Source organism: Syngnathus scovelli, chromosome 2 (genome assembly GCF_024217435.2).
Source record: "Syngnathus scovelli strain Florida chromosome 2, RoL_Ssco_1.2, whole genome shotgun sequence".
Lineage (NCBI taxonomy): Eukaryota > Metazoa > Chordata > Actinopteri > Syngnathiformes > Syngnathidae > Syngnathus > Syngnathus scovelli.
The window spans coordinates 10,238,308-10,253,014 of NC_090848.1; the positions used below are offsets into that span (position 1 = coordinate 10,238,308).

General features: G+C 43.9%; 2 protein-coding genes across 2 annotated transcripts; one reads left to right on the top strand and one right to left on the bottom strand.

Moving 5' to 3' along the window:
* Positions 1-123: 123 nt before the first annotated feature.
* On the top strand, positions 124-8,861 carry eif5b (eukaryotic translation initiation factor 5B). The gene is made up of 26 exons (XM_049755798.2): positions 124-406; positions 1,691-1,801; positions 1,881-1,938; positions 2,148-2,303; positions 2,634-3,099; positions 3,173-3,306; positions 3,383-3,460; positions 3,781-3,931; positions 4,011-4,106; positions 4,168-4,254; positions 4,340-4,399; positions 4,478-4,767; positions 4,879-4,986; positions 5,251-5,361; positions 5,452-5,519; positions 5,607-5,748; positions 5,809-5,940; positions 6,062-6,244; positions 6,316-6,477; positions 6,738-6,869; positions 6,940-7,071; positions 7,144-7,220; positions 7,297-7,461; positions 7,541-7,679; positions 8,022-8,183; positions 8,270-8,861. Exons 1-26 carry the CDS (start codon positions 372-374, stop codon positions 8,375-8,377), a joined length of 3,543 nt encoding a protein of 1,180 aa, XP_049611755.1. The 5' UTR covers positions 124-371; the 3' UTR covers positions 8,378-8,861.
* Positions 8,862-9,440: 579 nt separating this feature from the next.
* Positions 9,441-14,096, bottom strand: bco1l (beta-carotene oxygenase 1, like). The gene is made up of 11 exons (XM_049755800.2): positions 13,863-14,096; positions 13,542-13,670; positions 12,901-13,030; positions 12,432-12,579; positions 12,205-12,352; positions 11,632-11,852; positions 11,299-11,565; positions 10,559-10,664; positions 10,357-10,451; positions 9,954-10,065; positions 9,441-9,881 (listed from the first exon to the last, which is right to left on the bottom strand). The coding sequence occupies exons 1-11, from the start codon at positions 13,924-13,926 to the stop codon at positions 9,727-9,729; spliced, it is 1,575 nt and encodes a 524-aa protein (XP_049611757.1). The 5' UTR covers positions 13,927-14,096; the 3' UTR covers positions 9,441-9,726.
* Between the last annotated feature and the right edge of the window lie 611 nt (positions 14,097-14,707).

A 14,707-nucleotide genomic window follows, 5' to 3' on the forward strand; every position in this document is an offset into this window, starting at 1 on the left:
GACAAGTGAAGCCATGACGTGACATTCAACGCAGGCGCCCATGCGCATCAGAATCACATGCCGAAAGTCTCTCACTTTGTGCTTTTTCTAGCGACCAAACTGACTCGTTGTTTGTCGTTGTCGGTTTTTCCCCATTTCATAGTACCACGACTAGCCGTGTAGCATCGCGCTCATGGCTGCGGTGTGTGTACTCGACGCGTTTTACAGCGGTAATAAATTAAAATGATATAATTGTTGGCTTCTTTCTCGTTTGATGATCATGAAAAGCAAATGGAAGCCCTCTTGTCCACGCATTCAACAGACGATCTTTGGTCGATGTGAGCCATCCGTGAGTAGTGTGCGTGGAGTAGCAGAGAACCTCGGTTTGAAAGATGGGGAAGAAACAGAAAAAATCCGGAGAGGACAGGTAAGGAAAACTTCTGCTTGGGTCGACGCAGGATTTGCGCTCGCTGACACGCAACGGCACTGAGCGCCATGACCGAAACGTGTGCTTTTGCGGCGCAGCTCCTCGGTTAGCTTAGCAGCTAACCAAAGCTAACCACGAGTCTACGCCTGCGAGAGTGGAGAGGGGATACCAAGTTGTTTTTGAAAAAGTGCAGCTTAACAAATTGTACTCAGTATATCAGGGTGATCACATTTGGCGCCCCTTGGTCGCTCAAAGCCTCTTTCGGCGCTCTGCTTGTGCGTGTTAGGTGAAAGTCAATAATGTTAGGGGGCTAGCGTTAGCAGCCAGCTGTCTATTTAACCAAGCCAAGAGTCACCAAAAGATTACAGTGGCTACCTTTACTTACGTGTCTAATTTGTTGCGTGATTATCGATCGTTCCGGCCTCCAAAATACAATTCGTTTTTTTGTTACGTTTGTTGACATAAAATAGTAGATTGAGTAACATTTTGGCCAAAACATTGGGTTCCACTTGAAGGAACAGTGACCCGGGGCCACTACGTGACTGTGTGGAGCCACTAGCTACCTGACACAGTCCCAACCGGACCAGTACAAATTCATTAATAAAAAGAAAGGAATCATGTTTTGCTCATTTAAAGATAACTGCTCAATATCGTGAGCTTTATGGGTGATTCTCAGAAACTATGGTACAAAAGTTTAATATAGGAGCTCAATAAATTAACTTGTTCACAACCAAGTCAGAATTAAATTCAATGTTTTTCTGCTGTGATTGAAGAATGGTAACTGTCGTGGTACACTTAGAGATAAAATATATATAATAATGATATAATTACACAGATTTTTACAAAATGTTAAGTTGTTTTGTTTATATGACAAAATCCTAACATTTTCTCACAGGGGTGTGTTTACTTTTTATATCCACTGTAGTTGAGTGACTCCCAACATTGGTACATTAGCGTGTCATGAGAAATTGTCGATTTTCACTTGTGCCAATGATTTTCGCTAGTGACGTCTAGTGACCTGTTGAACAATTTGTGAGCTCCCGCTAGATGGCAGAAGGTAGAATTAAGCTTTGTGTCCACCTGTTGTCATTCATACAAGAGAATAATAGCTAGAACTAAACAGGCCCAGTAAGTCAATTCTGCTCGGGAGCAACTGTGGAATCAACGCTGAGCAAGTTGATGAGTCAGCAGTGTGTGCGCTTGTTCCCATAGAGGGACCAGACTGAGCAGGTTTTTGCCCCTTTTGCGAGTGTGTGTTTGACCGGCTGATTTTGACTCTATCAGCGCTAAAGATGACGACATCGATGCTCTGGCGGCAGAGATCGAAGGAGCTGGATCCTCAAAGGAGTCGAAAGGAAAAAAGAAGAAAAAGGGAGCCAAGAAGGACGACTTTGAGTATGCCACATTAATTTCCTCATCTCGCCCCTACTTTACCGAATCCTCTCTCAATATATTTGTTTGTTCGCTGCTGCAGTGAGGATGACATCTTGAAGGAACTTGAGGAATTATCCCTGGAGACACGTGGTGGACAGGTAAGTCAGTCTTCAAAATGCTAATTACATTCTTTACAACACTGCTGGAGTTTTCAAAGTTGGAAACTTTCCCTGGGATTTTTTGAGAACATACTAGTAAATGTCCAAACTGACACTTGGCCTTCTAATTGGTAACTTATCGCTTGATATACAAAAACTTGCATATATGTATACTTCACCAAGTTGCCTCCAACTTTGTTTCTACGCAGAAAGATGATGTTGCTGTGGAAAATGATGTGGAGCCTCCTAAAGCAGAGAAGAAGAAAACAAGGAAGGGAAAGGTGCAGGGTGCCAGCACCGAGGAAATGGAAAACAATGAAGCTCAAGGTGCAGATGCTGAGCAGAGGAACGGACAGCTGAAGAAGGTGGGGCAGAATAGGAGTTATCGCTAATACAGGAGCAGTCAAACATTTGGAAACGTCCACAAACACGTTAAGATCTCCAGAATCTGGGCAATGGAAGCCTACTTAGAATAATTAAACATATTGTGGTTTGAATAAAATTTTTGTTTATCAAATTATTCCATCAATGACAAGTATTAATCTACAATTCAGGATTTTTTTTTTTTAAATAATGAAAGAACACCGAATTGGAGGGTGTTTCTAAACTCTTGACTGCTACATCAAGCGTTGATTTATGTTACTGTTGTTGTTAAAACTTGCCTGTCGTTAATCATGTCAGTGTTTCACCTCAAGGTGGCACCTTCCGCTCCGTCCGAGTCTGATGAGGAGAGCGCCTCACGTTCCCGTCTGAAGAAAGGTAAGAAAGTTGCCAAGACACCTGGCTCTGCTGACGATGACGAGGAAGGGAGAGACCAGAAAGAGTGTGAATCAGAGGAAGATGAAGAATTCAGCTCTCGGAGGGACAAAAAAAACAAGAACAAAGGCAAAGCTGCAAAGAGTGACGATGAGGACGAACAGGAGGATGACGGCAGCTTCAAGATGAAGACTGCTGCTCAAAAGAAGGCAGAGAAAAAGGAACGAGAGAAGAAGAAGAAAGAGGAGGAGAGGCTCAAGCAAAAGAAGCTGAAGGAGAAAGAGGCCAGCGCAGAGGTAAAAAAAGAACCAGAGAAGAAGACTGAAGATGGCACAGTCCTACCGGTGGCCCCAGTCGCGGATGTTGAAGTGGACGAACAGGAAGGAGCAGAGCCAGCAGGCGAGGGTAAGATATCTACCCGACGCACACCGCCATATCCAATGGATAAAAAGAGTCAAGTTTGTTTTTATTCGTACAGATGATGGTGACAAGAAGAAGAAGGACAAGAAGAAGAAGAAAGGAGAGAAAGAGGAGAAAGAGAAGGAGAAGAAAAAGGGTCCAAGCAAGGCCACGGTGAAGGCCATGCAGGAAGCTCTGGCCAAGATGAAGGAGGTGTGGGGAGGGGAGGGAAGGGGAACACGCTGGGCATTGTCATCCTCAGATGTTACAACTCATCTCTCGTCTGTAGGAGGAAGAGCGTGCCAAGAAGGAGGAGGAGGAGCGAATTAGGAGGCTGGAAGAGCTGGAGCAACAGAGGCTGGAACAGGTTAAAAAAAAGACACACAAACTTCACTGCATCAGAATGTCCCATTAAAACATGGCCGTATAATATTTTTGCTCTACTCCAAAACCTCAGAATAACCGTTTGCTAGCTGTCATGTGTGGTACCTTAATTAGTTGTGCAAGGACAAGCTACAATTTATCTTCTTTTTTGGGTGCCAAGTGATTTAGCGTTTCCCTTTTAGTCAGATGATTTGCGTTATCCGATTGTTTCAGGTCTGTTAGTTTTTGAAGGTAACAAAGAGATTGTTTTAATTCATTTCATGGTCTCTCCACGCAACTCAATTTACATCTGACACGTGGCAGGAGCGTCTTGAGCAAGAGCGCAAGGAGAAGAAGAAGCAGAAGGAGAAGGAGCGGAAGGAGCGGCTGAAGAAGGAAGGGAAGTTATTGACTAAATCCCAGAAGGAGGCACGGGCTCGGGCTGAAGCCACACTTAAAATGTTGCAGGCTCAAGGTTTGTTGGCCAGTCTGATATCTTCTCTCAAAGTAGCGTGTATTTGCCCTGTCATCCACTGACCCGTGTCACTATGCAGGAGTGGTGGTGCCATCCAAAGAATCTGTGGCAAAGAAGAAACCGGTTTATACGGACAAGAGAAAGAGGAAACCGCAGATCACGCCGACGCCAGAAGGTAGGGGGAACCAGATTTAGCTTTTGAAACGGTTGTCATTCATTTGTATTCTCTTTAACAGAAACTTCTGCTGTGACCGCGCCACCATCAGAGACAGCAGAGCCTGTTGCCCCGAAGATGGAGGCAGAGACACCGCTAATAGAGCCAGGTGAGAGGTAGGAGGTGCAGACATGTGAAGGATAGATGCGGCGAGATTTAACTGGTGGTTCCCGGCTTTTTGTTTTGATTTTTAGAGGTGAAGGCAGATTTTGCAGTTGACGACTGGGAGGCCATTGCTAGCGATGAGGAGAAAGGTTAGTGTTGGAGCATGAAGGGCGAGAAGCATCTGCTGCCATTTGCTGCTGCTCACTGTTTGGGTGACTCTCTAACAGAGTTAAAGAAAGTCCACATTGAGGTGAAAAAGGAGCCTGTCGCGGCACCCCAGAGCACCCCCAGTGAAGAGGAAGAAGAGGAAGAAGATGATGAGGATGACGAGGAGGAGGAGGAGGAAGAGGAAAGCGAGACGGCGCCAGAGGAGGAGACTGCAAAAGGGATGGCTGGAGGTCAGGGGAAGAAGCAGCAGGCGAAGGAGAGCGAAGATGAGAGTAGTGACAGTGACGATGACGATAACGACATGACCAAAGAGGAGCGTCTGTACGATCGTGCCAAAAGGCGGATCGAGGTGAGTGTCCAGAGCACCCGAAGCAGGAGCGATCACGGTTTTTTATGTTTATTTATTTATTTATTTTGTATTTTTTTGCTCACCTCTAACTGGATATTTTTGTTCTCATAGAAACGGAGAGCGGAAAACCTCAAGAACGTCGACATAACCAGGCTGAGAGCGCCGGTCGTGTGTGTGCTTGGACACGTCGACACTGGGAAGACCAAGATCCTTGATAAGGTACACAGCTGATAAATTTCTTGCCCACTATTGATTGGTATCGACTTATCAACTGGAGAGCCACTGCTTAGAGAGTGATTCGAAAGAAACAAACATTTTAGAAGACAAGTAAACACGCCACTGGCGACACATACATGTTGCAGATGACACGCGTACTGTTCTAGGTTACCATAACGCTCCATCTGCTGCAATGGATGGATGGACAGATGGATTTCTGTTTTTTGACACGGTTCTGGATTGTTCTTTTTGCTTCCCTTCACGCAGCTGCGACATACCCACGTTCAGGACGGTGAGGCGGGAGGAATCACACAGCAGATCGGAGCCACAAATGTCCCGAAAGAGACGATTGAAGAGCAAACCAAGATGGTGAAAAATGTATGACGACAGTCACAACACACACAGACTCACACTAGTAAAGACGCAACGAGAGAGCCCAGTCACTTTTTTCCTTGTTTGTGTGTCTAGTTTAACAAAGAAGGCATAAACATTCCTGGCATGTTGATCATCGACACACCAGGGCACGAGTCCTTCAGGTGAGCCATCATTTAGTGCAAACAAAGAGAAGAACAGGATTGCCTGGACCGATCAGATATGGCTAACAAGTCTTTGTACTCGATCAGTAACTTGAGGAATCGAGGTAGCTCCCTCTGTGACATCGCCATCCTGGTGGTGGACATCATGCACGGTTTGGAGCCGCAGACTATCGAGTCCATCAACCTGTTGAAGGAGAAAAAGTGTCCCTTCATTGTGGCGCTTAACAAGGTGACGTTCTGTCGGTATGTCGTCTTTGTGGCACTAGCTAACAGCGGAACTGCTTTCCAGATTGACCGTTTGTACGACTGGAAGAGAAGTCCTGAGACAGACGTCTTTGCGACACTGAAGAAGCAGAAGAAAAACACCAAAGATGAGTTTGATGAGAGGGCAAAGTCCATCATTGTGGAGTTTGCTCAGCAGGTGAACATTAGTGCTCTTCAAATTGCATGGAATGTTCCCAGACTTTTTCAACCCTCCTCTTTACCGATATGCCTCCAAAAACATTGTCCTCAACCCACTGTCACGTCGTTGATCTCCACAGGGTCTCAACGCCGCCCTGTTCTACGAAAACAAGGACCCCAGGACCTTTGTGTCACTGGTTCCCACGTCGGCTCACAGCGGTGATGGGATCGGCAATCTCATCGCGCTTCTGGTCCAGTGCACTCAGACCATGTTGGCCCGCCGGATTGCGCATTGCGACGAGCTCCGGGCTCAGGTCATGGAGGTAAAGGAGTTGCCCCGAAAAATTGAAACCTCTGGCGAGATGAACACATACTGATTTTGTCTGCGTGTCAGGTCAAAGCATTGCCTGGCATGGGCACCACCATCGATGTCATCCTGATCAACGGGCGCCTACGAGAAGGCGAGACCATCATTGTCCCCGGAGTGGACGGACCAATCATAACGCAGATTCGAGGTCTGCTCTTGCCACCTCCTCTGAAGGAGCTGCGGGTCAAGGTACGTTCATTGTCAGCACATCTACACGTGTAAATGTAAAAAGTCTGGACTTGGACCACATCCATTTGATAATGTGCATGTTTTTTTTTTTTCATAGTCCAAATAAGCAAAAAAACAGAACTCTAGGAGTAATTACAATTTAAAATAAGGGTCGGGACTGAGTTTACAAATAGCAGAAACGCGAGTCGTGAATGTCGCCAGTGATATTATGTAGCCTTTTTGTGTCAGTATTGTTCAGCAAATTTTTTTCTCTCATGTAGAACCAATATGAGAAGCACAAAGAGGTTTCGACATCTCAGGGTGTGAAGATTCTGGGTAAAGACCTAGAGAAGACGTTGGCAGGGCTCCCCTTGCTGGTGGCGCACAAAGACGATGAAATACCTGTCTTGAGGGTAAGTCCAATATAGTCCAAACAACACACACTTACAATTGGCACATCTGATCTCTGCTGCTGGTCCTTAGGATGAACTCATCCATGAGCTCAAACAAACTCTGAGCTCCATTAAGCTGGAGGAGAAAGGCGTTTACGTGCAGGCGTCCACGCTGGGATCACTAGAGGCTCTGCTCGAATTTCTGCGCGCATCTAAAGTACCCGTGAGTACCAGTTCAGTCCCCAATCTTAGAAAGAAGGAAAAGCAAACTGACTGTGTTTATTTGCGTGTGCAGTACGCTGGCATTAACATTGGTCCTGTCCACAAGAGGGATGTGATGAAGGCCTCAACCATGCTGGAGCATGATCCACAGTACGTGTGCTCATCTTCTCCCCCCCCCCCCCCGAAACGAGCCAGTGTCTACTCTAATGTTGCTGCATTGCCACAGGTATGCTGTGATTCTCGCCTTCGATGTGAAGGTGGAGCGAGAGGGCCAGGAAATGGCGGACAGCTTCGGCGTGCGCATTTTCTCTGCGGAAATCATCTACCATCTTTTTGACGCCTTCACCAAGTACCGTGACGACTACAAAAAAGCCAAACAGGAAGAGTTCAAGTAGGCGTGAGCGTTTTGCCACTCGTCATTGGTGCGAGGCTGTTGATTGACAGCTCCCGTGTGTTTGGTTTGTGTTCAGAAACGTAGCGGTTTTTCCGGTGAAGATCCGCATCCTTCCTCAGTTCATCTTCAACTCCAGAGATCCCATTGTAATGGGTGTGTCTGTGGAAGCTGGCATCCTACGGCAAGGGACGCCGATCTGCGTTCCAAGTAAAGGGGTGAGTAAGGTCGCAAAGGGGTGGAAGGTTTCTGCAAATATGAGGGAATTTTAGAAATATTCCAAATTAAAAGCTTTCTATGACAATGAAGTGGGATTGATGCTAATCTAATCATCTCAACACAAACATGTTCTTTACAATAAGCAGCAAGTCAACAATTCCTCAAAGGCAAAATGTTATTTTGAACCTTTTAGCTAATTAGCTACTATGTGGGGGTGCTATAACCCTTTAAGGAACAGATTAAACACAAGCGGTGTAGCCACACAACTTTGAAAATTCCTGGAATTTTGTCCCAAAGTCCCTCCCGCTTGAATGTTCCTATTCATGTCTCATGCGTTGCAGTTTGTGGACATCGGTGTCGTCACCAGCATCGAGATCAACCATAAGACGGTGGACACCGCAAAGAAAGGTCAGGAGATCTGTATCAAGATTGAACCCATTCCTGGAGAGTCGCCCAAAATGTATGGCCGACATTTTGAGGCCACAGACATTCTTGTCAGCAAGGTGAGTCCATGTCATCACTTTGACAGTTATTGAAGACAAAGTAGTAATGGATGTCATTGTCACTGATTGAATTGACAATGTCGCAGATCACTCGGGCATCCATCGACGCGCTCAAGAACTGGTTCCGCGACGACATGCAGAAGTCGGACTGGCAGCTGATCATGGAACTGAAGAAGACCTTTGAGATCATCTGAGCAGTTCCCAAATTTAAAAAAAAAAAAAAAAAAAAAAAAAAAAAAAAGGGAGGCACTCCTCTTCCTGTCATGACACGGAATGAAAAGTTTTTACCCACGAGAACGCTCTTTCCGGGGTGCCCCTGGGTGAAACAGTGCCACGCCGAAACATTTCACTCTCAGTATCCCAACGTGCCTGTTGTCTTTCTTGTTCTCTGCTCTGATTCGTGGCTGCTGTTGCTTCCCATCTTCGCCTCCAAACAGACGGACATTGACAAATTTAACCGGCCCCTGGCTTTTTGGGTTCGCCGAGGTACGTTGTGGGACCGTATAATACGCAAGGAAACTGCAGTGGCGATGGTCGCCAGTCAAAAAGACAACTCTGTGTTGATAGTTTTTGCTGTGCTTTCTTGGCCGGGTTGACGGCAGGGGGAAGTGGACAAAGGACAAGCCTCGGAAATGTTTTACTGAAGTGCTGGTGTAATAAATTCCCATCCAATTTGAACAGTGACTGTGTGGATGTGTGCAGGGATGCGTTTCTTGTCAAGGAATGGGAAAATGGAATGTGATAGTGCTGCCCATTTATTAAAAATTCCAGTGTGAAAATTTAACGAGTGAAGCATCCACTTGACTGTGAAACAGGACTTTCTGTGAAGTTCGCCAATGATTCCTGTTTTTTTTTTTTTTTGTCTTGTACCGGTATAAAACCACCATTTTATGCCATTCAAAAATACTCTAATCTGAAAAACTACTAATATGGTGTGTATTTTTGAACTTATTAGCTTTTTGGTGACACTGGCCAAGTCAAGTCAAGTCAAGTTTATTTGTATAGCCCTAAATCACAAACAGTCTCAAAGGGCTTCACATAGCCAAAATTGACAATTATTCTCAAAGCATCCCCTGATCTTAAGCTCCCAAAATAAAATAAATAAATAAACTTGACTTGACTGGCCAACTGTTTAGCACACCGATGATGGTAAATACCCTCCTTAAGTAAAGTTCGCACAACTACTGAGTCTGATTCTGTAAATTACCTGACCTGCACTTTTTTTTGGATAGTAGTAGTAAACTACATGGATGGTAATGAGGTGACTCAAATACATTTAATAAGTCCGCATTACTTTTAAAACACAAGTGGTTGTGATGAAACAGATGACTTGGTGAACATTTTTCAAACATTGTGTAGTATAAAAACTTTTTTTTTTTTTACAGCGGTCTATAATTGTGGGCAGCCAAAGGCACACTTGTGCAGTAGTGTTGCACTTAAACTGTGAGCCAAATGGTAGTCACACCAAATACTGACCTTTTTTTTTTCTGTCTGAAGTATATGTACGTATATCTACTTCTAAGTATAAAGTTTGAGTACTTTGTCAGTTGGTGTTGGGGATGAAAAGTCCATGAAGATCCAAGTGAACGCTAACAGGAATGGCGGCCCGTGCCAGCTCCTTCAACGTTTTGGCATCGAGCACAAGCATGAAGGGTGAAGTGTTGGGGTCCGGAGAGATGACTGATGACAAGATCACTCCTGCAGAGGAGTGAGTTGATCTTTAAAAATTACTTTTCATCAGGGCAGAAAAAAAAAATGGTGAAAGCTCACCATCATCTTCATCCACAGCTTTCGGTGATGACACAAACACAGGTTCTGATGGGTAGCAGTTGTCCTGTTGCCATTCCACATGGGTCATGGCCACAGTGTCAAACTTGATGATCTGAGGGGGACACATTGTTACATCCCAGCTTTGATATCCTTTGGGATGTCTTTCCTTGAGCACTTTTGAGATGTACAGTCCTTTCTAAAGGGATATTTTTCTCATATGTAGAAAATATTTTTAATATCTATAGAAAGAATTTGATAGCCATTATTTTTATGTACGATTAACACTTTGAAACCACATTTTGCCACTTCCTGCCATTCGCTCCTGAGCATGTGATGTCATTTTCAGTCGACAGCAAGTGGGATCAATTAACAAGTTGTTTTTTGTCCTCCACCTGGTGCTGACCTTGTTGGGTTGCGGAGACCAGTCCACTTTGGAGCCGTAGAAGTATTTATACTTCTTGCCATTAAACTTGTAGTTGATGTTTGGCAACTCCAGACCTGGCACGGGAATTAACACAATCATGGCTGGAGCAGTTACAGTAGCATTATTCGTCTACTAGTGTTTTGTGACACTGTGTATGTTCTTCATGAAAGTTAATGCTAACCTTGGAACAGAGTTTGCGGCTGGCAGAAGACCTGACCATCTTCCTTCATGACTGCCGTAGCAGTCGTGTTTGCCAGAGTCACCAAATTGGCTCCTTTTGGTGAGTCCTGCACAACATACACTTGTTGGGGATGAATCGTTGCAATATGTATTTCAGTTGGATTTGATACATTTTGAGATTCTGTCATTATTTTTGAATGATTGCAATATAAAAGACGTGACCAAAAAAAGGCGATTTAATTCTAAATTCACCAGAGTAAAATGTTTGTTGTGTTCATTCGAATCAGGGTTTTTTGGAAGAGGGAAACATCTAAATGTTGATGTTAAACTCAAGGCCCGGGGGCCAGATACGGCCCGCAACATCATTTTATGTGGCCCGCGAAGACAAATTGTGCATCAAATTCGTGTGTCATTACTAGAATTGCAAATTGTCTTCACTTTTAATAATATCTTTTTAAAAATATTTGACCAGTTTTTACTCGTCTGATTTGATAACGAGTTATTTGTCAGTTTGTTTTGTAGCTTTTACTGTATATAATATGAGGTGCTGATACATTTATTTGGGTTGACAGTCATAATGCCCCTCCGAAAGAAGCTATGACTACAATGCGGCCCATTTTAGATTCTAAAATGTGCAACCTATGATAGAGGAAGGGGGACCTTAACTGCTTATTAACAATTTTTTTTTTTTTTACAATATTTCCAACACTATTTGAGTGCATCACCCCAATTAATTCTTACCTTGCTGACATTTAACGGTAGGACAAATCTCTGGCTCATTGGCGGCGACAAGTTGGAATGTGCCTCAATGAAGCTACTCGTATTCATCCTCAGGTTCTTCATGTAGAACATCTCATAAAGATCGCCGTCCTTATAAGTAATGAGGTCAAACACCACGTGGTCCTCACTCTCGTAGGCATTAATGTGATGAAAGACCACCAGGGGGTCCCCATAGAAACGAGTTGAAAGCCTCTTTCCTGTCCTCCGATTGAATAGGTGAAAGAAGGTCTAGGAAAAAGCAGAGGGTCAGGAACTGACTAGTGAGGGTGACGGCATCCGGATTGGTCCACATACAGCGTCGTCCTTGTCGAACTTGAGACAGTTTCCCCAGTTTATGCCGCGGAAATAGGCAGTTGCCAGTTTGACAACATCCACTTTGAACGGTTGCTCCACGAATACGATGAAGTTCTCAGTCATGCCAAAGCTGTGGAAGTAGCTCGGGTAGAACATGGAGCGAACGGGAAACGAGCAGACCTGTTGCAGCTTCCGAAGGGCAGGTTTCTTCTGCTCGGAACCTGGAACGAAGGACTCGTGTTAATATTGTGCTCGGGTTCATGAGCTTGGAGCACTTGCCAGGAGTGTCGAAACTTTTTTCCTTTTCAAATGACGCTATGCAATTATACGGGGTTCCTTAACTTCCAGATACCCAATTTATAGTATAGAACAAGTAATTGTCAACATACAGACATACAGCATGTGACAATACCATCAGGCATTGAGAAATATGACAAATATTTCTGCAGCTTATTGACGGACTTTGTTTTATCATCAACTTTCTTTGTGTTGCAAAACCAGAAAAATGGCGATTGGGCACCAGGTTGTAGTTTGGACACCCCTGGCATAAGCGAACAATGATCATAAGACTACCTGAAGCATCAGCTGGGACTTTAAATATGACATACTTTGGTGGACCAACACCCACGATGGTGGTGCCCATGTTGTATGTGTTGCCTTCGTCATCATAGTGAGGGTGAGCCGTTGCCAAGTTGACAGCAATATGATTCCTGTAGTTGATCTGAAATGGATGCGGAGTTGAAATGGAAATATCTCACAGTATTGAGCAGAATTTGCAAGAGTCCTGCCATAACGTTCACCCTTTCAACTGTGTCCAAAGTAACCGGATCAATTTGGTTAATGTAGTTGATCTCCGAGGAAGCGTAGTAGTCCTGACCGTAGCGGATGATGTTAATCATGTTGTTGTCGGTAAAGTCAGGAATGACATTGCTGAGATGTGTGAATGCTCTGTTGAGGAAGAGACGATCAGCGCCAACTTGATATTTTTGGAAACAAACATTCCAACTGACGCAGTACTCAAAGCACTGGCGGAGCTAGAAGGAGGGGGGGGGGGGGGGGGGGCGCACAAGGGCACTGTCCCTCCTTGTATTAATCCTTAGACCTTGCCAGTTGCCAAACCCGATGATTGGCTTTTGGGATATTTTTCCAGGAATTTATTTCCACAGTTACCTTTATTGTTTGATAAATGTTTATAATATTTGATAGTGTAACCGGTTTAGAACAAATTAAACTCATAAATCAAGCTACGACTGTATTTGTGTCGAGCACCTGGAGAAGATGTTTTTGCAGGGGTCAGGATAGACCATGGTGCCGAACTCGGAGACAACAATCCGGTCAGCCTTAATGTTTTTCTTATAGGTGTGGCTCTTCAGGAACTTGCTTCTGTAAAACACCTCACCTGGAGAAACAAAAATCTCAACATGAAGGGGGCCTGCAACATGATGTATCAACACACTATTGCCAGAATGCCCAAAATTTAGCCGGGGGAATTTGAGATTGCCTGTGCGTGCGACCCAAAGGCAAAGGTTTTTTTCTTCTGCCACATGGGAGGGCCCCAAATATTAACCAATGAGTGATGACCGAGATTTTACGTCTGTGCTGCCCATTCCAAATTTTGTGAATGCCCCTTCTGATCGATGCCTTGTTTGCACGCCCCTGGTTACGAGTATTTTTTGTGGACGTTAATTAGTTCAGGAAACGATTTGAACTCATTTGTCAACGCGTTTTTTTAAAACATGCATCTCTGGTGGGTATGCTTTACTTTATTTATATGTTGTGTTTTTTTGGTCATTTCTGAGTATTTTTTTATAATTGAGATGTGATAATGGTGATATCAAGAAACAAATTTAGTCAAGTCACTAAAGGCTCAGGTAGCAAATGCACAGCCAGCCACTGCACCAACAACCCACCGTCTTTGAACATGAAGCTGTGAATGAGAGACATTCCATCAAACCAGTGGTTGTACTCCGAGTCGCCCAGAGAAAATAGAGCTGGCCCATTCCTTATCAGCGTGCCCTGCAGCCATGTGGGCACACAACCTGCAAAGATCAAAGTTTTCGTCTGGATCGTCACAAATGTACTTAAATTTAAAGTTAAATAAAGCTAAATTGTGTTTAGAAGTAATTGTTTCAGTACCACTAGAGGGAGCTCACAGATTGACAACCAATTCTTTCGACATTTTCGTGACACAAAAGGAGTTATATATGAATTGGCTTTCTTCTTTTCCTCACCTTTGACTTGGGCTTTCACAGGCTCTGCTGTTTCCTTTCCGTTCTGAATAAATAAGGATTGCATTTTCACAGCGGAGCTAGACACTTATTTTCTCGTTGCTGCTGCTATTACTCCACCATCAAGTTGTTAAAACACACACAGACAGTGTGTACTTCTGCGAGCCTTTATCTGCCACTGGGTGTCCTGTAACAGTTACATAAGAGCTGCTTGGTCATGACGGAATAAGACCGCATTTTCTAGTCCCCCTGTGGAATTTTGAATCATCCACGAGCAAAACGGAAATATGCAAATATGTAAATTACACTTGCCTTTAGGCAAAAAGTAACTAGATGTTATGAAAGAGAAACTTGCTCATTTAAAATCCAACTAGCACTCGAGGACCCTCTTTCTCCCCACTCATTTCCCTCTTTGTTGATGACCAACTTAAATATTAAATTTAACAGATAAAATAAGTTTCAAATCAGATTTCGGAGGGGTTTTATTTTGTTTATGTCTTCCCTGTAATTGTGCAAACAAGCGATTTTAACGATGGCATTTTTAAAGGACAATAATTGTGCTTTGTAGTTGTTTCTCTCACACCCACTTTTATATTCTATAGCTAAGTTTGTCCTGACCAGCAACATCTACACCTAGCCTGTACTCTTGAGCAGAAACTACGTTATCATTAATTAGCTTTTTTTTATTTACTATTATGAATTCATGAAGTCTATTTGTCCCATTGACACAAATCAAAGCTGAGTTGCTATTTGGTAAAGTGCAGACACGTTTTAGGTGCTACGTGTTGAAATAAAAGCAAAGAATCAGAGCAACTGACCTTCAGACTCTTCTAATTGGTTTATGAGTT

What these genes read in the sequence shown, in the direction of transcription:
- eif5b (XM_049755798.2), top strand. Translation starts at nt 372, where the DNA reads ATGGGGAAGAAACAGAAAAAATCCGGAGAGGACAG. An exon ending in CTCTGGCCAAGATGAAGGAG is followed by an intron (nt 3,307 to 3,382) that starts GTGTGGGGAGGG and finishes TCTCGTCTGTAG; the next exon opens with GAGGAAGAGCGTGCCAAGAA. An exon ending in AGCAACAGAGGCTGGAACAG is followed by an intron (nt 3,461 to 3,780) that starts GTTAAAAAAAAG and finishes GACACGTGGCAG; the next exon opens with GAGCGTCTTGAGCAAGAGCG.
- bco1l (XM_049755800.2), bottom strand. Translation starts at nt 13,926, where the DNA reads ATGCAATCCTTATTTATTCAGAACGGAAAGGAAACAGCAGAGCCTGTG. An exon ending in TGTGAAAGCCCAAGTCAAAG is followed by an intron (nt 13,671 to 13,862) that starts GTGAGGAAAAGA and finishes TGATCTTTGCAG; the next exon opens with GTTGTGTGCCCACATGGCTG. An exon ending in CAGCTTCATGTTCAAAGACG is followed by an intron (nt 13,031 to 13,541) that starts GTGGGTTGTTGG and finishes TTGTTTCTCCAG; the next exon opens with GTGAGGTGTTTTACAGAAGC.